Source organism: Taurulus bubalis (assembly GCF_910589615.1).
Source record: "Taurulus bubalis genome assembly, chromosome: 6".
Classification (NCBI taxonomy): domain Eukaryota; kingdom Metazoa; phylum Chordata; class Actinopteri; order Perciformes; family Cottidae; genus Taurulus; species Taurulus bubalis.
The window spans coordinates 11,486,984-11,511,341 of NC_136594.1; the positions used below are offsets into that span (position 1 = coordinate 11,486,984).

Consider the following 24,358-nt stretch of genomic DNA (forward strand, 5'->3'; position numbering starts at 1 on the left):
AGCTCACCGTGAGGATTTTTTTTTAATCGAGCATTAGGAGAGCGCCATGGCGACCGAAGTGGATACGTGGTCCTCCGCTCCAAAAGTCGACGGTGAGTTAATGAACTCTGCTCCGCTTTGTGTCGCGCGGCGGCGGTGCAAAGGTGTCACGCAGCAGCCGAGGGCCTGCTGGCGTGCTCTCGCAGCTCTATTGTCCCTGCATGGGATGGGCTGCAGCGCCATGCTCCACCATGTGCTTCGTTAGATTCAGACACACGGACACTCGTATGTGTCGACCTAGTGTGCAACACTCGCTGCACACTGACGCAGCTTTTGCACCCACGACGCTAATGGCGGAACTGAACTCATTTTTGTGTGTGTTTTATTCTTTTAGTCTTTGTTACGGTGTTTGTTGTTTAACTGCTTTTAGGTTTAACCCTTTCACGTTTCTGATTGGACGAGCCCATAGTGCTCACTTCCGCTTTGACAAGTCGTTGTTTGCACACACTGGCGCAGCCTGTCGAGGGCATTTGTATACACGTAGACGTCTCTTTTCTGTTCATGCACCGTGCTAAACAACAGTATGGATGAGTGAGATTGGGCTGTGTTGCTTCCTGTTTTTTATTTCTCGATCGTGCATAAGCAAGATGTTACCCTTCCTCAAACGCTTGTGTGTCAACACTTCTGTGTTAGCCAGTGTATTTGATTTATTACATTTCTTTATTTAGACCCAGACGCAGTTCATACAACGTTACACGCCTCTTTTCTGCATGAAGTTTGCTTGAACAAGACGAAATATTGCAAAAACGGGAAGCAATTTTGATTTCAATCGAACGATCCGGGCACCGTCGACGTTTACATAATATTTTTTTCTATCAAACATGCTTAAACGCACTGTTTCGGAATGATAGTATTTGGACGGTGGCTTTCTTTGAATGAGATCTGATCCCACGACACTGGATTGCTTTCCTCGCTCAGCCTGGCACGTCGACATGTATATCCTATATAAGCGCCAATAGAGCCTTACATAAGCTCTCTCTCTCTGGCTGTGTATTTAAATGTTACATAAGTAGTAAAAATGTATTGTTAGCACCGTAATCGGTTGTAATTTATCAAACCGATAGGTCACAGGTGTGAGTGGCATTTCAACTCAAACACCGATGTCTTGATGTGTGTTGTCATACACAACTGATTCACATTAGGTTACACAGAGGTAAGACAAAGTGCACGTGAGACACCAGTGTGTGTGTGTGTGTGTGTGTGTGTGTGTGTGTGTGTGTGTGTGTGTGTGTGTGTGTGTGTGTGTGTGTGTGTGTGTGTGTGTGAGTAATAGCAGGTTGTGCTTCAGTGCACAGATGGGCCTGTGTGTCTTTTCTCAAGGATAGTCCGCCACGCTTGATTGAGCAGCCACTGTTGATGAGGTAGACACACATACACACACACACACACACACACACACACACTGTCAAAGACTCTATTGTCTGTGCTTGGAGGAAAAAAGCGCAATCAACTCTGCTATACATTGTGGGTCAACAGTATGAGAAATATGAAAACCTTACATTGTATAGCACACATATCTTTTCAAACATGGATCTTCCCAAAACCACCAGGCTTGAATGACATCTGCAATGTCCCCACTGCAGGACTAATAAAGGATTATCTTAGTTTATCTATTTTTGGGTCATTTCATTCCAGTTTATTATGAATTGATTATTGATAAGTAACCAGAGCCTAAAGCAATGCCTTAACATTTGTAGTCTGACCAGCCAAAGTACTTGAGTTTAAAATAATAAATATCTGTAGAAAGCAAGCCATTGTATTTTTTTAAAGCTCTAAATTCATCAAGTATATTAAGTGTGAAAGTTCTCAATTAGATCTGACAATTGCACTTGATTTATTTTATATCAATGATCTAAGCAATTCCTAATTTGTTTTGCCACAAATAACCCGTCTACAGGTCTGTGCTGTGAGTAGAACCTTTTATAGCGCCAGATTTAAATCCTAGAGTTCCACCCGTGAGAGCATTTCCATACCGCCTTGTGTAAATACATGCAGTTACCAGCATCTTAGAAGAAACTCACTGCCATCGATGTCAATCCAGATCTCTCCGTGGCCTGCTGAGTGCAACATTGTTATTGCCTTGCCTCCTTTTCTTTGTTAACCCATCTCCTCCCTCACATGCATTCATGAAAACATGTTTTGCACACACCGTCCATTGGTATCAAGGTCCTTAGCTTGGAAACTGAACCAACCGTAAAGTAGTGCTTTACTGTACATCAGTGGAAATGATGGTCTGTCTGACTATAAAAAAGCAGCATGTTATCAGCCTCTTAACCGTTTATCTCAGTAACTCTAATCTTCTGTATGCACCTCCCAGTGCACTTATCTGTGTTAACGCTCTGCCGCTGTTACAGGGGTTGCCTCAAGAAGCACACTCAGCAGAATGAGACAAAGCTTTCATTTAATTAAGCGTATACCGCTGATTAATAAAACAAGTGTCAACCAGTGTACTTTTATTTGTGAGGCATTTACGGCCAGTTCCCAGCTGATGTTGTCGCCGTCGTAGATTAGCATGAATAGGCGCACACATTTAGGCAATGTGTCTCAAACATGTTTTCAAGTAAAGCTCTGTCGTCGTCTCCTTAAATGAAATGACGGTTAAACTCCAAGACGTCCCCACCCATTTCTCCTCCGATACATAATCACCACACGGCCAGATACAGTAGAGCTGTTGTCTTCTGTCCCCTGTATTATTTAGCAAATGCTTGTGTTACCGTTAGAAGACATCAGTTATGTTTCTCTGTGTGTGGATGGACAGAGAAATATATATATTTTTATTTAACCAGGGTATTCAACTGAGATTGAGAAAACTTTGGTAATTTCACAAAGTTTTGACTGAATCTAAATCAAAGCACTGTTAGAGATTTTGACAGTGGACATGCAAAACAAATGTCATCTGCATACAAATTGTGTCGCTGTCTTTAAAGATCCCCTTGAGACTTGTTTTATAACATGTAAATATACTGATATGGTTTTTCCACGGGAAAAAAAACGTACAGCTACTCAGTCCTCTTCATTGCCAATATTGCTATTGTCAAATGTTTGCCTGCTGCACACATTTGATGTCACACATCCTGCTCTTATATACACACCTCAAACTTAGATTTAATGTGCGCACAGAGAAGCTTTCGTCTTCCAGCAGACAAATGTGAAAACAACCTTTTTGACCCTCTCATTCATAAACCCTGCTACTGTATGGAGACCTAAACCCTAACACCTTCACACTGCTGTTCATGTCCGTCAGCTGTGGAAAGCTCCCACACAGCATGTAGGGCAGGGGTCCTTGGCTGGCCGGCCTCTGGCTATGCCTTAAGGAACTGGTTAAATATGGGGACGTTTTTTTAAAAACATCATGAGTGTTGTGTGGTTTGGTCTTCATTTGGTTGAGTGAGTTTGTTCCTGCAACTTTGAGTCCAACTGTGACACACAGACTTTTGTAGAGAAAATTTTAAGATAAGAACGTATTCAGCAGCTGAAGTTGATCCCTGCAGAGGTGAAACATTGTATTGGCTACAATATACAACAGTACATTTTCTGCTTCTTGTTTTGCAACTCTCGCCTTGAAAAACAGCTTGGACTTCTTCTGCCTTCTCACTTTTCTGCTCTTTTCCAATTGGCCGCTCATGTATATGGCCTGCTGCCATTGGCTAGGTTTTTCCTGCACTGGCGAACCCTGTGGCCTACATGTGGCAAGGAGAGGGAACAAGAGGAGGAGATGACACATGGTTGGCTGTTTACAGATTTCGAAGGCCACGGGTGTGGTGCCGCTTTTACTGCAACAGGTTAATTCAGGGAGGTGACCTGCTTCATGCTAAGGTGCTTCCTTTCATTTGTTATTTATGCTCCAAGTCAAACATTTGAGACTTATTGAATACCTTCTTTTTTTTTCTTTTTTTCTCTCCCACAAATAAAGCATTTGGTACTTTTGCAGCACACAAACTGCAGCTGCGTCTTAAGATTGTTTGTTTTATCTGTGGCTTGGGCAGTTTATCGTGCGTGTGCGTGTGCTTGTGCGCCACATGTCCTGTAATCTACAGGGCCATAACTCCTCTTACTGCCATTTGGGCACATGCCTAAGCACTGCAAGTATTCATTACACTCAGACATTCTTCCTCCTCCTGCTTTCCTTCTCTCCTACTGCTTGGTCATGTGACCAGTCATAGTCTCAACCATGCCATATGTAGTCAAGTCCTGACTGCTGCGGACAGATCGCGAGAAGAATGAGGAATAAAAAGAAAAAAGTCTTGTCAGCAGTCCTCCAGCATGTGTTCCACTTTGCTCCCTCCCTTCTCCCATGCCTGCAGGAACACACCAGTCCCACATGTTGTTGTTGTTGTTGTTGTTGTTGTCGCCACACCTACAAGAAGCAGTCTGGGCAGATGATTTTTTTTTTTAACAATTTACAGTATTTGCAGGACACTCCGCGAATAGTATATGAAGTAACTTGACACTAAATGTCACACCTAAACTTAACTCCAGCTGCTGATAGAGCTGGTGAGCATTGCAAGACTACGTGTGAATATGTGCTGCCATTTGTGAGGTTTGGCTTGATATGCAAAACATGGCCGTGGTATATGGGAGGTGACTAGCACACGCAGGCAGAAAACATTGTTTTCATATCCTGAGCCGGTAGTGCTGTGGTGTGAAGATGTTGTGCAGTTTTCTAAATGCACCTGAGATGGTGTAATGTGTTGCAGCAAAGATAAGTCTGAGACAAACGACACCAGCAAATTAACCATAAATATGTCTGACTATTGTTGTGAGCCGTTTAGCACAAACCAAATCCTCGAGTCCTATTTCTTCATGTACAGCAAATATATGCTGAACATGACCTTGTCTTTTCACCACAATGGCAGGAGTGTGTTAGCAGACATTGACCTATCTCAGATCTCCAACAGTTTTTTGTAATTTCTCTTTACGGTGGTTGTATAAATGGCATACACCTGAAATGAATTTACCAGGTGTTATTATTGAGATTATTAGTATTCTATTTTTTTTTTACTCTAACAAACTAATCTGTAATAACATAGATTCACATATTATTACTCAATATCCCTTTCTAATTTGAGATGAATTGTTCAAGGACACTTCGACATGCAAACTATGGGGAGAACAGGGATCAAACCGGCGGAGGACCACTCTCCCAATGAGCTACAGCCGCCACTATAGATATAGATGCACAGTACATGGCAAAAAATATGTGGACACCTTACATACTGTTGAATGTATAACAGCCTATACTCTTCTGGAAAGGCTTTCCATAAGAGTTTGAAAACTAGTTGCGGGGATTTGCTCCCATTCAGCCACGAGGGAATTACTGAGGTCCACTGTCAATAAGTTTTGTCCTGTTGTGTGAACAGTGTCATGTTGAAGACTGAAAGGTCCTTCCAACTACTGTTAGCCATACTGTACTTGGCGAGTGTCCAATGATGTAAAATTCAATATTTTTATGGCAATATATTGACAAAATTCCTTTGCAGTATTTGTTACTGTTCCGTTGCAAAATCCAAATGGTATTATTAAGCAATTGTTCTTTCTTTCTGACCACAGGGGCATTCTCTTTTGATGACAACCTGGCAGAGGCTAACCACCCCTACAGCGTTGACGATGACTTGCTGAACGAAGCGGAGGTGAACGGTAACTGGACTCCTCAGGAGAAAGCTCTCCACGAGGCTCGACTCAAAGCCAAAGCCAAGCGCCGCCTGCGCAAGTCCTCAGCACGCAACTCCACCAGCGAGTCCTTCTCCGAGTCTGGAGAATTGTCAGGAACTGACCCACACAGTCCAAAGGGCAAAGTCGGCACCAGTGACCGCAAATCCAGGACGGGAAAAGGCAGGGGCCTGCCAAAAAAAGGTACATTTGAGCTACTCGGATGTATGCAGCTTTCTGCTATTTTAGTTTTTTGGGGAAGCTGCCCCAGCCTTTTGACAGTAACGGGATAGAGAGCAACCATGGGCACTGTATTTGGGGACCTGAGAAAGTTCAGCTTTGTCACTGGTAGAAACACTGATTAACATATTTCAATATTTTGCTCATGGGGTTGTGACCATTTCTGGTGACTTTGTGCACATGTACTGATTGTTGTTGACACTAGCAATTAGTTTAGTTGGAAATATGTTGCATGACCTGCTTTTTAATCCCTGCACAAAATGTCTGTGTTGCCATGGCTTTTTTTTTTTTTTTGTATGCAGGTGGAGCAGGTGGTAAAGGAGTTTGGGGGGCTGCTGGGATGGTTTATGAAGATGAGGAGCCTGATCTGCGGGACCCCAACTACGATGAGTCTTCTCAGGTGAGCGGGTACAGCAGACACAGACTGTTCATAATATGCATACTTATTTGAAAGAGTTGGGACTCAAACAAAAACCATGGGTTCTGTGCCAGATTATTTTCATTTTTTTGGGGGCTTGGATGTCATTATTAGACAGAAGGCAGTAAAGAGATGAGAGAGAGTGAGACAGATGAGATGTAACGTGCAACAAAGATGCTTGTAGGACATGAAGGTGCTTTGTGCCAATAGTAAATCCTAAATAAATAAATCCTTACTAAGCTGTCTGTGAGCATATGTAGACTTTGACTTTTTCCTTTGGACTTTTGTTATTTAATCACTAAAGTAGGGCTGCCTGCAACTAACAACAATTATTTTCTAATACTGATTAATCTGCTGTCACTTTCTTGTTTTAATTGTGTAGATTATAACATGGGGTATTTCACAATTTTATTCAAAGATGACATCTTCAAATAGCTTGTTTTGTCCAACCCAAAGATATTGGCATAGATTTTTGACTCTGCCTGGAAAAATGACTTAAAATGACTGAAATGTGGTCTTTCTCATGCGCTGTGGAAGTTGATCCTTTTATTTTCTAAATGTTTCCATCACCTGACTGTCAGCAGTCTGTACACACATACTCTGAACTGTGTAAACCACTGAGGAAAGAGCATCACCAGCAGAAGTTAGTTTATAACGGGTGTTGTTGGTCTGACCTGTTGTGCGGAGCAGCTTTTTGTTCCAAAGAGGCCCACCGTTCAAAGCTGACTCTTTTATTTCTTGTGTCAAACAAATGTGCTGATGTTGAAGGGCTGTTGCTAAAACACATTAAATATAAAAGAGGCTCTGCTCTGTGAACAAGGTAGTGATTGTCCTCTATCAGACAACAGTCTGTCATTAATTACATAATTAATCAAACTCTATTGATGACTTTTAACATCTTAGACGGCGTGCAATCAAAAATAATTAAAAAAGATTTATTATAACTTAATAATAATATTTATGATTTAGCCAAAGCTCATTTAAAGACACACCTGCTCATATGAATGTTTCTACCATCACAATCCATTTTTTTAAACTTGAAGCCCCTTATCAAGAAAATGCTCTGTGTGACGCTGCTGAAGGTCGAGTTTGTTTGCCTCCTGTAATGGTCACGCTGACTGAATGAAGCTTCTGTCAGTCAAATGGTTAATATCGGTTTTGGGAAGAGCTCAGAAAAGCCAGTGCCAGTGCCAATAGCCTTGAATGTTGAAGGAGAGTAGTGGAAAGATGTCAGTGTGTTAAAGAAAAGTACACGGGACATGTGCAGGTGGTGCCCTTTGAATCAGACTGAGGGATCACCTGATAAAGGATTTTAAATGGTACAGGTCCTATACATAAGAAAGTGACAGAATGTGAAAATAATTTCAGTATCCATGTAATGGAAACTCTAATGTGCTTGCAAATGCTCCCATTACTTACCTTCGATCAATCCTTGATTAAAGTATAATGGGCCTCCATGCTGAGACAAGAAATGTTGCATACAGCTTCAGTCTTTAGCCTCTACTTGGCCATAAACTATTGTTTTGGTTCCCTCCCATTACCTCCTACAGTCAACAATTGCAAAGCATGAGCAGGAAAAAGGAAAGTGAATCAGCGTTTTTGACTGTTGGCTACACACCCATTTGTTTTCTTGTTATGCCAGTTTGTTGGACCAGTTTTGACTGAAATTCTTGACATTAGCTTATGCTACGTTGAGACAATAGAGATAAGTTTATGTTCCATCATAACAAAAGAACAGAAAGGTGACAAATAACACTTTTTAAAAGAAATCTCAGTGATATTGATCTGAAATTATTATGCCATGTTATAACATTTTAGACTTGGATTGCACATGAATTTAAAACCTTGATGGTGTCAATTTATAGGTGTACTCGTCAGCTCGTGATAATGAAAGTGTATATGGATGGACTGACTATGTGTTTGTTCTTGTACAGGGGGACACAGTTTATGCAACAGTTGTGCCTGAGGTAGATGAGAAAGAACTGGAACAAATGGTCAACCCAATTGTAAAGGAGTACTTTGAACATGGAGACACCAAAGAGGTCCAGGTAAATGGATGAACATTGTTGCAGAGATCACTTATGATTATTAATAAGTTATGCTGGTTATAGATTGTGCAGTATCTTACATTGTCCTATTTGTCGTCCCTCCTGTTAGATGTTGCTGAAGGGGCTCAACCTGGGCCAACATAAGTTCGAGTTCTCCTCTCTGGCCGTGTCACTGTCCCTCGAAGGCAAAGCCAGCCACAGAGAGCTGACTTCTCGCCTGCTGTCTGACCTGTCGGGCAAGATGCTGTCACAAAGTGAAATGGCCCGTGCCTTTGACAAGATACTCAAAGAGCTGCCAGACCTGATACTGGACACACCGGAGGCTCCACAGGTAGACCTCTTCATTTTGTCATATTGCTATATTTATTGGACTACAAAAATATGTGATGTGGAGATGCATTCTGATTTTTTTTTTTTTTTGATGTCTCACAGATGTTGGGCCAGTTTGTAGCCCGAGCCATAGCAGACCACGTCCTCCCCATGTCTTTCCTGGACTGTTACAAGGGCAAAGTGGACTGTGAGCATGCCAGGTGAGCTGAGACGAGAACAATTTAAATGCAGATACAGTAGCTTCTTAAAAAAGTTGTACGATTTCTTAAGTTCATTTTACCGTGACATGAGCAAAAAGGTGATTACAGATGCAACTGAAACATTCCTCTTCCCTGTTGTTACGGTCTGCTTAGGGGTACACAGGTGTGACACACATGTATAGGAAAAAGAGCCTTGGCAAAGGTGGAACAAGGAAAGAAAGCAACAAGGCGGGTGAAATTCTTAAGCAGCAATAGGTATAATTTATTGACAGCTTATAGTTTAACAAATCAACTAAAATGGAAGCAAAAGGTGTCAGGATCTCCAAGGTCAAAACAATAAACAAAACCCCCACACTAGCTAGAACACAAGGTCAAACTGGCCTATTGCAGCAAAAGGAAAAACAATACTGACCTCCCCGTCTAGCCACAAAACAGGAGAAAACGGAAAAAAACAACAAAAATGGCAGAGAACCCCTACACAGCTTCCCCCAAAATTATACCAATGGTAGCCTGCACTCAGGCACCATACCACCGCAGGGCCGGCCGCTTAGAGAGGAAGAGAGATCCAGCCCACTGATTGACTGATGTGTCTCAGTTGGCGCTGCTCCAGGTGAGCCAGACCTGAAATCGATAGACAGCCCTCCTCTCAGAAGAGATAGTCAATTCAGGGGGTGTAACACCTGTGTTGGAAAAAGCTTTTAAGATGTCCTCCTAGTACAGTGTGTTTATCAAATAATGTTGACATAATATAAAACATTGGTGTTGTGGTGTTATCTTGGCTATATTGGAGCTCTATTCTAAATTGGCTAAGTCACTCTAGATCTAGACTTAATGTACGTCAATTTAAGTGCAAATAATATTTTGGTGTTTTAATTTTTCAGAGTGGCTTTAGACCGTGCCGAAGTGCTGCTGACCATGAAGAGGGAGATGGTTCGTCTAGATAATGTGTGGGGCGTGGGTGGAGGCCTGAGACCTGTCAAACATCTCGTCAAAGAGGTGAGCACTTAACTGATGAGTCAACTTCTTGTTTCCATATTCAAAATTATTATTATTTTTATTCATGATCCATCGCACTGAGGTCAGAGTGTTTTGTATTGACAAGCTCTGCTTCTTTATTCACATTACGTAAGGTAAACAGAAGGCAGAAGGCATGCTGTTTAGACAGCCACAGGCCAACCCTCTGCTATGTTGCTGTGTCAGCAGAGCACTTTTCTCCCCTAAAAAGTGGGAATTGCAAAATCGAGGGGCCGACACGGATACACACCCTAGCCTTTAACTGAACGGACTCAACGCCCACGCCTATGCCCCACATGCTGTCGGCTTTGTCTTTGTTTACATAATCACAATAATTGTTCTATGATCTGGAATTTCTTGAATTATTTGTGCCAATGTGGGTTTGGATAGTGTGGGAGTTTCCAGTGCACATCTTGTAAATTGTAAGTTATGCAACATTTGAAGTGATGTTTGTGCATGTTTAGAAATGGGTGAGTTGTCCATCAATGTGTTCTCAGTCATTCAGCATTGTGTAAGCCTCAGTAGCCCTCAGAGCCGCAGGCTGTATAGGTTTGATTTCCTGCCTGCTTGTGCAGCTTCAGGGGGGACACTAGGCTGCAGGAGTGAGTGCAGCTCCCTTTTTTCCCCCAGTATTGTTGTGCTCTTACTTGCAGCCTCTGTCTCTTCGTTCTCACCTCTGTCACTGCCCGGCCTGTCCGCATCACACCCCCACATGTTGTTTTTTCCCCAGAAGCTCGGACGACCACACATTCCCCCAGCTCGGTGAATTAGACCCAGAGTTGACTTGTAGCTTTGAGGGTTTAATACTGGTTGCATCTAATACGCTCATCTCCAATCTCAAGTGGTATGACTAATTGGTCCATAAATATTTTTTAAGCAAAATGGTTTATGTGTTATGAGTGACATAACAAATGAATACTAATAAATGAAGCGGAGAATAAAAGATCCAAGCACAGCTTCAAGAGAAATGTTCATCTTTTTCAAGCAGACTGATGTGTGCTGAGTTTTATTTCCCAAGGAAGTCAGGTTATTGCTGGAATAATTCCCCATATATTTCTTTATAGTTCTTTTTACAGGGTGTGTTGCATCAAATACAGGTTTGCCCGAAATAAAGGCCGGTTACCTGCACTTAAACATGGACATTGAGCATAATATTGCTACAGCACTAATCCATCAATATTCATGCCTCAATCATCGTTTAAAAAGAGAAAATCCAAGCAACAGAGAGTCTGTCCATCCTTTAGTCCCCAAACAATACATTCCAAAGGATATTTATTGCATTCAGCATGCTTTCCAGGCAAAATGACCCTCTTCAGTGACGATAGTTATGGGTCCAGCTGTGTTTGATACACTTTGCACACAGAAACCTCAACAACAAAGACACAAATTTACGTTTTTATTTGTTTGTGTCTTTGTTCCAGATGAACCTCCTGCTCAAGGAGTACCTGATATCAGGAGATGTGGCGGAGGCAGAGCACTGTCTGCGGGACCTGGAAGTCCCACACTTCCACCATGAGCTGGTCTATGAGGTATCAAAGACGTGATTTTATTGTGTCAGTCTTGGCTTTGTTTTTATCATGAAACAACCTCCATCCATCCATCCATTATCAGCCGCTTATCCGGGGTCGGGTCGCGGTGGCAGCAGGTTCAGCAGGCCGACCCAGGCTTCCCTCTCACCCGCAACACTTTCCAGCTCATTCTGGGGGATCCCGAGGCGTTCCAAGGCCAGCCGGGAGATATAATCCCTCCAGCGTGTCCTCGGTCTTCCCCGGGGTCTCCTACCAGTTGGACGTGCCTGGAAAACCTCTAATGGCCTCTAATGAAACAACCTACACATCCCATACTTTTCCACATATTCACCAAGAAAACCAACAAACAAAAGTCTACAAATTCAAATCAAAAAGACATGCAAAACCACAAATCAAACAAAAATAAAACTGTAAACAACAAACACAGAGTTATGCATACAACAATTTCTGTGCATACAACAATTTTTTTTTTTTAAAGCAGTCTGTCATATTTGCAGAGATAATGTCAAACGTCATAACTCCATGTGGGGAGACTTCATCATGACAATAAGATCAATTCCACACAAGTTAAAGTCTCTTACTGGTTAGTGGCTCATTTGTACTGCATGTATTAACAGAGCTCAGCCAAAATGCACATTGCATAACATGGAACTGTCTATCCTCGATACAAATGTAACTGCTTCCTGATTATTTACACGTTGCAATGTTTATTTTTTTAAGAAAATGCAATGAACTAAGTGGCATTGTCTTTGTCAATAAAAACGTGCGTTTATGTGTTGGTTACCAATCAGGTTTTTTTTTTTTTTTTTGGAGCTCAGTTGTGTACAAAGTACACGGTGTACTGTTGCGTAGCCTGGTGCTATTCGTTCTCCATATGCAGCACATTCAGAAAAGGATTCAACCAGCTGGACCTTTTCAGAGTTTTATTATCTACAAATAACCAAAAATGTATTTATTTTTTATTTATTTTTAAATCATTACGTTTTCAAATACGTCACCGTCTCTTTTCTTGTGTATAAACTAATAAACATCGCCACTGTATGGTGAAATGTGCATCTTGCACATCTGTACTGATCATTGAGTTTTTATTATTAGGCGAGAGACAATAGATGACAGTAGCACACTCCTCTTTCGTACTCATTTTATATGTTATATAATTTTTAGGTTGTAGTGATGGTGCTGGAGTCAAAAGGAGACACCGCCAGTCATATGATGATAAAGCTGCTGCAGTCCTTCTGGAAGATGGGCCTCATCACTGTGGATCAGATGAACAGGGTCAGTGCCTTGCGTTTAGTTTTTTTATATTATTTTTCTTTGATTGGCATTTCAGATAAAAATTCATGTGCGTTTCACCTTGTAGTTATACTATCCATTTTGTACGCTGTTTTCCTTGTAGGGTTTCCAGCGTGTCTATGATGAGCTCCCAGAAATCAACCTTGATGTGCCGCATGCCCACTCTCTCATGGAGACCTTTGTGGACCTCTGCTACCAGGAGGCTGTCATCACCAAACAGCTGAGGGATGCTTGTCCCTCCAGGTGAGTTGGCAATTAATCTCCACTTTAAAACATTGTTTTTGTTTTTTTATATCTCTGTAGTTAAATCATTCTCAATGGCTGGTCACTCAGTACAACAGTGTAGCTCATTGATCTTTTTTTTTTTTTTTAAGTTTTTGGACAACAGTATAGTCTATGATACAGAGAAATAACCTAAATCGAGCTCTGACAACACAGAGATACTTGTTATTATCATCAATTAATTTTGGGTTTTGGCCACCAACATGCTTCTCTCTTTCCTCCACCAGAGGACGAAAGCGTTTTGTGAGTGAGGGAGATGGAGGAGCGATTAAGAACTAATCCACAAGAGGAAGCGCAGCAGCAGCAGGAGGAGGAGGAGGGGTGTTTCCAGGTTGTTCCACCCAGATTCCGCTCTAGCATGTTTTCCTTTGAAACCAGGCATGCTGGCAGTCTTAAGTTTCCTTGTTCCTCTCCCAATAATGTTGTCATTACACAAACCAGCATTGACGTTTGGTGAAAGTAGACTGAAAAGTCGCCCAGGTGTTCAGTTCCATTCATCTTGTTCATCACTGTATTTTTTGGGGTTGATGCACCCCTCTTTCCTCAGTCTTTGTACCTGTTTCTCAAGAATAGTTTGAGTCAGAGCTGCAGAAGACCGGGCGACATGCAGGGGTGTGTGGGAGATGAGTTTGGGTGTTTTGTCTGTGGCTTTGCTTCATCTGTTGCCATGTCTCTATTTTTTTCCATGTCAAGTGCTAGAAATGAAAAAAGCACTTCAAAGACAGCTGATACTGTACAGTCAGTGAGCACTTGGTAATTTAGCTCAACAAGGATTGAAACCTTTTTTTTGTATTTTCTGCCACAAAGGATTTGTAATTTTTTTTCAATGATGTCGTGCTTTGTACCATCTGGTTTAAGTGGTTCTATTGAGTCTTTGGTTTGTTTTTTTGCATCTTGGTTCCCTGTAACCAAATGTTAACTTTTCTTAAGCAAAGAAGTCACAGGATGTTTGGGTGGTTATTTAAAACATTCATAAGGGAAAATATACTTTGGAAGCTCTTTTTCTCTCAAATTGGAAAAACAAAATTAAATAAATTAGGGTTAATGTGTGTTTAAGAAAAAATGTAAGAAAAGTAAAAATATTGAAAAAGCACTATTTTGAGCACTCTGACGTTGCTTGCAATAAATCCACAGCTCACATGGGTCAGAAATGGATTCCGTACAGGTAACCTTTATAATATAAAGCCAAACCTAGAGAACAGAATTAATCTGGGTATTGTCTTTAAACTTGTTTACCCGTCTGATATATCTGTGAAATGGCAACCTCAGTTTATCTTGGAAGACTATGTTAAAGCATATTCATATATGCATATTCTTTTCTGCCACCGTTTGGAACAGTGTTTCATGTTGACGAATGTTAAAGATGTGGCTAAAAGATATATTTCATTCATTAAAAAGCAACAAAATTAAGTTTCTGTATTTCTTTTTTGTGTTTATGCCAGCAGTATTGAGGAGTAACCAGGAGTAAGTAATTTGGCAAGTGTAGTAAAAATGTACATCAATCACTTTTGCTGATCAGTCACTTGTGATCTTTAATGAATATTGCATTTGTGTAAGCAGGTGTAAGAATGTTGATCTGTAACCGAGAGGCCAAAGCTTGGATTTTTTTTTTACCCTGACCCGATTTATGGTGCATCTAAGATAACTGGCCATGGGTCATAACACAGCTTTAATATGCATATATATATTAGTGTAAATAAGTGGTCGAGGAAAATTATGTTTAATGGTTTGTATTTGATAATTTGTGTACTTCACTGGACACACTCATTCAGGCATGTGGCTGTCCAATGTCAAATAGACATGTTTAATGTTTTGTATTCCAAAAATCATCTTTGTACTATTGATTTATTTTAGATCAGCAAACTGTTCACAACACACTCTACATAAGGACATCATTTTATATACTACAATTAAATTGCATAATCTCTATAATGTTTTATTTGCATGTGTTTTTCTTCAGTATAATTGTTAGTCCTTATGATGAGCAACAACAGTGTAATTGATAACATCACATGCAAATCCACTGGAGTACACATTTGTGGTAAATGGTAAGTATTGGAAGATTGTCTGGATACTTCCTCATACATACTTGAATGTAAATCAGATTAAGGAGGTGTTATAATGATTCATAAATATTACCCTGCCAATTACCACATGAATAATTAAGAAACAAACACAAACTACTCTTGTGAGAAATATAAAGAAACAGTTTTCCACCTATTTTGGCATTGATCTCACTCAGTTTTTCCAAAACTCAAGAAACGAACTATCTTTTAAACTAAAGGTGGCTATGAGGTTGGTAATGTTTTTTTTTAAACTTATACATGTAAATTCAACAATCGGAAATCATATTTTGTTGTTTTCCTGAAGGACGTTATATACTATTTATAAAACTACTTTCTAATTTGGCTAACAAAAAGGCTGTATGTTTTATAATACTTTTGTCTGGTGTAATATACCCTGGCTCTTTTGTTATTGTACTATTTGTATCCTATTTCCACTATACTGCGTGTATAGTGTTTAATAAAACCGTACACGTCAGTGAAAACGAGTAATACTTTTTCCCCCCTAGGACGGTGAAGGCATGACCCGACCTACTCGGCCTCTGATTGGCTTACCCTCTGTATCCTGACCAATCACACGGCTCATGCTAAAACCTAACCAACCAAACACAGAGTCTACGAAGTCAACTAGTATTAGCCAATCAGAGGCAAAGAAGGGAGGGTCATGACGTCGTCGTAGTAGGAAGAAAAAAAATTGGCAACCAGGAAGTGGCTAGTAAGCTAGCAACGTATAATGAGCAGCTGAGACGTTGGTACTGTGACAGGTTAGTATCCACTTACTCAATGAACATGAAGCTAAAACGGTCGACTATAATTTTCTATTGGCTTAACAATTAAAGGCACTTTATAATGCGACAAATCGAACGATAGTAGTACTAACGAGTAGCATGCAGCCTGCAAGCAACGTATTGCCGGAGGGCTTAGTGGCGAGTTACTGGATGTTAACTGGATGCGCTGTGGTTAAAACAGGTGTCTGTGATTACTACTTAACGTTAGTTAACTAGGAGACACTTTGCATAAATTTAGAGTTTAATTACAAAACGGTCAGCGCTGTAATAGCACCTGTCCTGTCGTCACAAACCTTGCAAGGTTAACCTAACAGTTAAGTTAACTAGCTTAACCGCTTCATTTCAGCCTGAGATGACAGCAGGCTCATACTTGCAAGTACACACTTCCTTCTGTACTTGTACAATACATAATATGCTACGTTATTATAATAACTTGCATATTATGTATTGTACAAGTACACAAGGAAATAGTCATATGTATTTATACATTATTATTTATTTATAAAGGACAAATGCCAGTTTGCTTGATAAGTGCATAAGAAACCAGTGTTTGATGCAGACCTTCAGATCCCTTTCAGTTTTCATTGACACTGCTACACACAAAATTAGACTATTAAATCAAAAATATCTTCCTCCCTCTTTTCTCCAGCTTCAGAAGGGCATGATGGGCAGGCAGAGGAAGAGGGTGGTATCGGGTGAAGCTGTTCCCCTTCTGCGGAAAGACGACAAGCCCCCTGCATTTCACCGAAAAGAGAAGAAAAAGAAAGTTGATATTGGCAAAGTCTTCATCAACATCTCCATTGGCCTTTGCATATTCAGCCTGATCTGGTTCTTTTACGCCCTCCACATGCGATCAAAGCTGGCAAAACGGGTGGTGACCCTGCACCCATCACCTCCTGTCCTGGATGCCAATAGCAGCAGTGCCATCGTCTCCACCGAGAGGTTCTGGGGCTCATACAGGCCTCAGGTCTACTTTGGCATGAAAACCAGAAGTCCCAGGTCGATGGTGACGGGTAGGCTGACACGTTCATGACATGGTTATGTTTAATTTAGTGAACCAGGAGAATGACATTGGGAATAAGAATCTTTTTTCCAAGGGCTACCTGGCTAAGACAGGCAGACAGAAGAAAACATATTTACAGACAGAAAAAAAGGAGACAAAAATGAAAAGGAACTAAAAAAATCAAGCAGAGGGAACTCCCTTATTAAAAGAGAAATATAAACCAGGTACATTTAAAGACATGTCTGAAGGAGTCTGCTCCTAATTTGTGGTAGAAGAGTTAAAGGGAAAATCTAAATCTGTAATCCTTACATTTCTAAGGATGCTTAATGTATCGGGTACATTTCTGGGTAATGTACATAAAAAGAAGCGTATGTTTGAATCCAGAGCGCCTTCATTTTACGGAATAGTGAAGCCATAAAAAAAACACGGAAGATGTTAAGAGTATCACTATATAATCAAAATCCCAAACAATATTTAATGTGTATGTGTGTATATATACATGTATGTATGTATGTGTATAAAGGATGGATTTCCCATTTAATATTAAATTCTTTGCCATTACAAAATATTAGCTTTTAGCACTAATCACATCTGTTTAATTGCACTAGATTGGGGAAATTGTTGGAAACAAGCCCAGGCACTTGACAAACTCAAGTCAATTTTGGCCTCAGTTCCTATGACTGTTTACCCTGTCAGCCAATTTGAAGGACCAATATTGTTTATTAGTTGACAGCATAAAATAGACTACATTTTCTAATATTAAGTACCAACACTTAACTAAGCGCTGCTGTTCTCAAAACCCAGTTGGCTGGTAACTTGTTGCATTTATCCAGTGAGTTTTGTGACTTACCTTATTATGTGAAGCTGTTGACTACTTATTGTTTTTAAAAAATATTTTTGCATCCCTTTTGGTGTACAATACAACCAAATAACATTACTTTTATTGTTATCTCTTCCCAGGTATGATGTGGATGCGTCAGTTTGCCGACATGGATGTAAACCTGAGGCACACTTGTGAGCAGGGGGATCGTTTGCAAGGCTATGGCTGGATGATGCATGATGGGATCACCTTTGGCGTCCAGGAAATCCGCGAAAACGATTTCACACTAACGACAGAGTTTGTCAAGAGGATGGGAGGGGATCACGGAGGAGACTGGACATGGAGGGTCACTGCCAAACAACATGTGAGTACTGGCAGTTTTTTTCAGCCTTATGAGTAAATGTTCCCAAACGTGACCCAAATGTTAATTAGTTTCAAATTTACCAAGAATCTTTTTTTCTTTTTCTTATGTACATTTTAATAATTTTAGGCTTTTTACCACCAGAGCTCGGCCCCTCATGCACCAGTCATCTCCCTGATGTTTTACGCAGCAGCAGACAGCCAGGGCTCACTGGAGGCTCACGTCGAGGATAGAACCCGCCTTGCATCCATCACTGGTTTTTCAGAGGAGCTTGGAAACTTTAAGATTACATTGCGAAAGCCAGTTACCGGGGAATTATTCAGTGCCAAATATGCAAGGTAGATGCATAAATGCAGGAGTGAATGGTTAAGTCAGCAGCAGTTTCAAAAGAGAGTAATCTTGGACTATTATTATATAGTCCAAGTGTATATATATAATAATATAATATATATAATTAATAATATTATTATTATTATTAATACTATAGAATGATTGCCACTGCTCAAATTGATCTATATAAAAAATATGCAACACAATAGTTCAATTATCAATCAGTGAGTGTAGGAAAAGTAGATCAATCTCCATAGAAAGGTGAGAAGACATTGTCAGCCGAGCTGAAAAATGTATATTATAGCTGAATAGGAAAATGTGCTTTAAAAAAAAAAAATGCATGTAATAATTTAAAGTGTGACAAGTCACCAAATGTTATATTGAAAAATAGCCCTATTTGAAGGACCCTGGATTCTGCAAGTCTGTTGTACCTCTCGTGAGGTGTACAAGTTGTTGTAACTGCATTGGTCAAACATACAACCACTAGATGGCAGCGAAAGCAGGATTTCTAGCTTCGTTTCATCAATTTGTTAATCCAAAAACAAAGATTTTCTTAATTCTGCAAGTCTTTTAAAATGTGCTGATATACATTATAGCAGATATATCTTAAATGTACCGTCTGAAAAGCCAAAGAAAATCAGCTCATTCCAATAAGGACTCTAGCTTTTTGTGAAACAGCACAACTGTCGTTTAATTAGTGAAGGTATTTATCCACCTTCAGAAACCACTGTCGTTTCAGTATTGTTTTTACTGAGTGGATCAAGAATCTCTGCTAGCAAAACCCACAGGGAGCACCAATATTTCAAACTTTAATGAGGGCCAGAGAAGACCGGCATAGCAAAACAGAAAGGTACAGTATGCACTGATAGAAATAATAAGAATTGCTTGAATTATTTATTGTAGAAAGATTGTTCTTGAAGTATAAGTGGGGCTTCACCTGGTCACTTAACCTCACCAGTACAATATGGGACTCTCAGTTCATGACACAGTGTGCTTAGGCTTCACTAACAGAGCTCGTGCAGTTGAGATCACCAGTTTGTCAGTGACTGACGATAGACAACCTTTAAGATTTGCGATTGCTTGGATTTCATATCATTTTCAAACGCAATACTTGAACTCAAAAATATTAACAATAGTTTCTTATCTTTCCAGCTACAACTATCTTCAGACGGTCTCTCCTGGCTTGGAGAAGTTGACTGAGATTGTGAAGCAAAGTCTAAACCGTAGGTTTATCTACAGCCCTCCTTCTGGTGAGAAAAGGCATTACATAGCTGTAGACGGCTACAAGCCCCCCCACCACCAAAACCAACAGAAACCCGCTGACACACGGAAAGAGAGTGACTTTGTGGTTTACCAGGTGACCGTCCAGACGCCATTCCAGATCGAAGTTCTGTTTGAGTCCGGGAGCTTCCACAGCCGTCCCAACCAACTTGTGGGCTCAATCATGACTCAGGAGCTGGAGAGGAGGAAAGCTGAGTTTGATTTAAAGTTCGAGAAGACTTTTGGCCTTGAAAGCAAAGGTTTCAGCCAGGCACATATTAAGTTTGGCAAGGCAGCGCTCAGCAATATGTTGGGTGGAATGGGCTACTTCCATGGCCAGTCTGTGGTACAGTCAGTCTACAATGAATACCCGCTCCTGTACCCTGAAGGCACTTTATTCACTGCCGTACCATCACGCTCTTTCTTTCCGAGAGGATTCCTTTGGGATGAGGGCTTTCACCAGCTGCTGCTGAGCAAGTGGGATCCCCATGTGACAAGGGAGGCTATTGCCCACTGGATAGACCTGATGAATATGGAGGGCTGGATCCCACGCGAGCAGATCCTTGGAGACGAGGCTCGCAGTAAAGTCCCAGCTGAGTTTGTAGTTCAGCGTAACGAGAATGCCAACCCACCTACACTTTTCTTGGCTCTTCAGGAACTTATTGAACAGCTCTCGTCAAATCCAGAGAAGCCGGCATCTCGACCGACCTTGCCTTTCCTTCGACGGCTTTTCCCCAGACTGAAAACCTGGTTTGAATGGTACAACACCACACAGACGGGGCCTCTACCAAACTCTTACCGCTGGCGTGGACGTGACAAGGACACAAATCTTTTCCTCAATCCCAAGACCTTGACTTCTGGGCTGGATGACTACCCTCGGGCCTCGCATCCATCAGCAGATGAGCGCCATGTAGATTTACACTGCTGGATGGCCTTGTCCTCAGGCATCATGGCAAGTATCGCTCGGCTTCTCGGCGAGCCCCATCAGGACTATGAACTCTCCCACCAGGTGCTCCGTGACAACAACCTACTTAATGAGCTCCACTGGTCAGAACAACTTGGTGCTTTCAGTGACTTTGGCAACCACACCCAGGCTGTGTCCCTGCAGCAGGAGAAGGTGTACGTGCCTCCCGGACAACCTCGTCATCAGTTCCCTGTGTCACGCCTTGTGCGCTCAGTCAGACGGGCCCCCAAGCTGCAGTACGTTAATGCTTTGGGTTATGTTAGCTTGTTTCCTTTTTTACTGCATGTTCTTACACCGGATTCACCAAAACTAGAACATATCTTCCGTGACATGAGAGACTCCAATAAGCTCTGGACTCCCTACGGCCTGCGTTCAATTTCTAAAGCCGATCCGTTGTACATGAAGCGAAACACAGAACACGATGCCCCCTACTGGAGGGGACCAATATGGATTAACATCAACTACTTGGCAGTCAGAGCCCTGCACCACTACAGCAACACTGAGGGGCCGCACCAAGAGAAGGCAGCTGTTCTTTATGAGGAACTCAGGACTAACATCATCAATAACGTTTATAGACAGTATGTTGAAACAGGGTATATTTGGGAACAGTACAATGACGGTACTGGTAGAGGCCAAGGAAGCCACCCCTTCACCGGCTGGTCAGCCCTGACGGTATTAATGATGGCAGAGCAGTACTGATGAACTGTAGGCTTCATGTCATGTTTTCTATATAGATAATGGCCTTCATTTACCTGGATGTGATTGAAACATCATGATCAGGTGTAAATATAATAGGTCTTGTCTGGTTGATGGAACTTGACAAACTGAAATTATATTATATTCCCGCTGAAAAATAGGCATTTATGATCACATTTCCACACTTAACCATTAATTAAAATAACAGGTTTCACACAGACATTCTCTGAAAGGCAATTTCAGACAAGTTTAAGTGCAACTAACCTGTCTTTACTTTATGTGAAGCCAAGCACTGTCTAGTGCTTGAGTTATATACTCGAGATGCATTTAGGAAACACTTAAAAGGAAAATTCGCCACCTTTTTTATGTGGACATCCAATCAGTGCTGATGGTAAAAGTAGTCCACTTAATAAATTCCCAAGCGTGTGCCCCAATTTTCGCTACGTCTGATGAATTAACAGAATAAACTCACAAACGTCAATGAAGAAAAAAATTATTTCACCTAAACCAAATGATACAGCCGTAGAACTTCTGAATTAAAGTGTCTCTTTTACACTGAACCAAGACCAGCTTAATTGCCTTGTTAACACCTCGTAAAACAACTTTATTTATGTAGAAACAATATAAAACTCACCAAACATGTATTGGTTGATCTTTCCACTATCCACCAATCGACAACTGTGATTTGGTCCAAATATATCCTTAATTCGGAGAGTTACATGTGGAAACACGTCGGCTCTTCAAGCTGGTTTCCCTCCACTATATCTCTCTGCCTTAACGGCTGTCTGTGGGCAGCTGCCCGATGTGGCAGCTCATTGCCGGCGCTCACTCCTTCTACCTGCTAAAGGTCTCCAGCACACCTCTGTCTGAGTGAGGAGGGAAACTTTCCTGCATAGTAACTCACACACGTCTCTCTCTCTCTTTCTGGGTTGTCGTCGGCGACAGCATCCAACAAAAACTGCCCATGCTGACCTTCATTACAACAGAATTATTCCGTTTCTGTTGGCATCTGAGGGCAATTTGAGCAAAGGCATCACCAGTTGGCGTTTGCTCTCGGCGGCTAAGGACCCGCGCCGGGTCCTTAGGTCCTTTTAATGAGGTCCTATCCCACATGCAACTTCATTGCTTCTTTTTACTTTTTAATATGGAAAATTATGACAACTTTTCAATATGCAGGGAACGGCAGGTCCACCTCTCTGAGGGAGGGGTTCATGCTTTACACACTATATGTGTGATGCTGTATATGAACAACGCTTATTAAATTTCTCACACGTCTCTATCTGGGAATATAAATGAAGGCCATTATTCTCCATTGTGCCATCTCTTTTTGTACACACAGCCTGTGGTTTGACTGGCAGGGCATACAACATTGACTGTGACAATGTTTTGTTAAAAACAATAAACAGTTTAAATAATTTCCTTTTGTCATACTGTAATTTTTAAAAAATATTTTCAGTCATATGTACCTCCAATGATGTAAGCAAATGATGTCTTGAATCTAAGCCTATAACTACAATCTCTGCTTGAAATGCAATAGCCAAAAAATATACCATCTACCTTTTCAACTGTTTCAAAAAACTCCCCAAAAAATGGCATTAAGCTTTAGATCTAAGAGTTGTAATATTTAACGAATGTGTAACACTAAAGTGGAGAGCCAAGGTATGTTGTCTTCATACCCAATGTACAGCTTTAACAACAGGAATGCCATTGATTTGCCTGCAGTATTACTAAGTAGCCAAAGTTGTAACTTGCCTCCAATTCCAGCTATTGACATAAACGCCCCATTTTGTATGTAGTGTAAAGTATTGACATTGCAGGATATTTCATTCAGCTGGCAAGTCTATTATTCCTCCCTCACCTGTTTAGTAAGGATGTCAGCCCTCCTGTCAGTCAAAGCACACAGTTGCTTCAACATGCTGTGACCTTAAGTACAGCAGCCCTGTCCTCTTTCCTTTGTCAGATGGCACATTTGAAGGCCTCTAGCTGACGTCAATCTGCTTTTTTTCCATGGTTTCCATGGAGCGCAGTTGCTTTGAGGGCTAGGTGCTTAATTAGCTAAAATCAAAAGGCATAGAGAGTATATATAGATGGCAAATTATTTTCACTCCTTGACATGTGCTGGCATAGATTCACACACCAGGGCATACGGTGGAAATGTTCTTATTAATACTTTGACACCAAATATAAAACGTAGAGACTGGGAGCACTGATACGGCTTCTCTCTGTCTGTGTACATGACCACTGGGTTTCAACCTCGAGACTTTTATGAATCCTTTGAATGGGTTAGATGTGCAGTTGTATAGTCGATGGCTTAGCATGGTGCATTACGGTTTCATGGATAAAAATAGTACCTCTATCAGTTAACTGAACAGCAGATAGGCTGTGAAGCCAAAGATTGGTAGCTTACATTTATTAGAAGCTACAGTATTTCTATTCAGGATTCACGATAGATACTGTTGATTAACAGCTACACAAATATACATCATACCTGTTTGCATCTTGGAAAAGTTTTAAAATCCATCTTTTAGCATGTTTCAATATTGTAAAACGTTCACTGAGTTTAGATGTATCACTGTGCAATGATTGCTTTCGGGCTCAGTCGTGGGAGACACAAGCTCATCATTTGACCTGTTGACTTGTTAACGCAAAGCACGGTATCAAGGGATTTAGACACAGAAGAGCCATATCCTCTGCCTTTCGCTGTTCCTCTCAGAGGAAATGGTTTCCACATCCCTTCGATGCAACTACAGTCGAAAATGCATTTATTTCTTTGAAGAGTGCGGACAATCTGTGTGACTAAAGCACTCACTGCGCAATCCATCCCCCTCACCCAAGACCCTTTTTTCACAGTGAGATGGGATAATAGCCCAACAGCATCAGAGCTAACTAATGTGACTGCATAATAAACAGATGAGTCGGGGAGTATTCATTTACATATCATCCTAACCGTATCAGAGCTTCGATATTGTGAATATTTTTTGATTACCTACGACAAAGGAATTTGCAGGAGAATGCAGTGAACATGGAGAGA

The 24,358-nt window shown here is 41.1% G+C and overlaps 2 protein-coding genes across 2 annotated transcripts; both read left to right on the plus strand.

Moving 5' to 3' along the window:
• Positions 1-14,964, plus strand: pdcd4a (programmed cell death 4a). The gene is made up of 11 exons (XM_079219119.1): positions 1-92; positions 5,590-5,892; positions 6,231-6,328; positions 8,281-8,394; positions 8,504-8,725; positions 8,827-8,924; positions 9,806-9,920; positions 11,360-11,467; positions 12,632-12,742; positions 12,864-13,003; positions 13,270-14,964. The coding sequence occupies exons 1-11, from the start codon at positions 47-49 to the stop codon at positions 13,319-13,321; spliced, it is 1,407 nt and encodes a 468-aa protein (XP_079075245.1). The 5' UTR covers positions 1-46; the 3' UTR covers positions 13,322-14,964.
• An 843-nt stretch (positions 14,965-15,807) lies between these two features.
• On the plus strand, positions 15,808-22,682 carry mogs (mannosyl-oligosaccharide glucosidase). The gene is made up of 5 exons (XM_079219601.1): positions 15,808-15,869; positions 16,543-16,906; positions 17,857-18,080; positions 18,222-18,415; positions 19,560-22,682. Exons 2-5 carry the CDS (start codon positions 16,555-16,557, stop codon positions 21,328-21,330), a joined length of 2,541 nt encoding a protein of 846 aa, XP_079075727.1. The 5' UTR covers positions 15,808-15,869; positions 16,543-16,554; the 3' UTR covers positions 21,331-22,682.
• Positions 22,683-24,358: the final 1,676 nt, after the last annotated feature.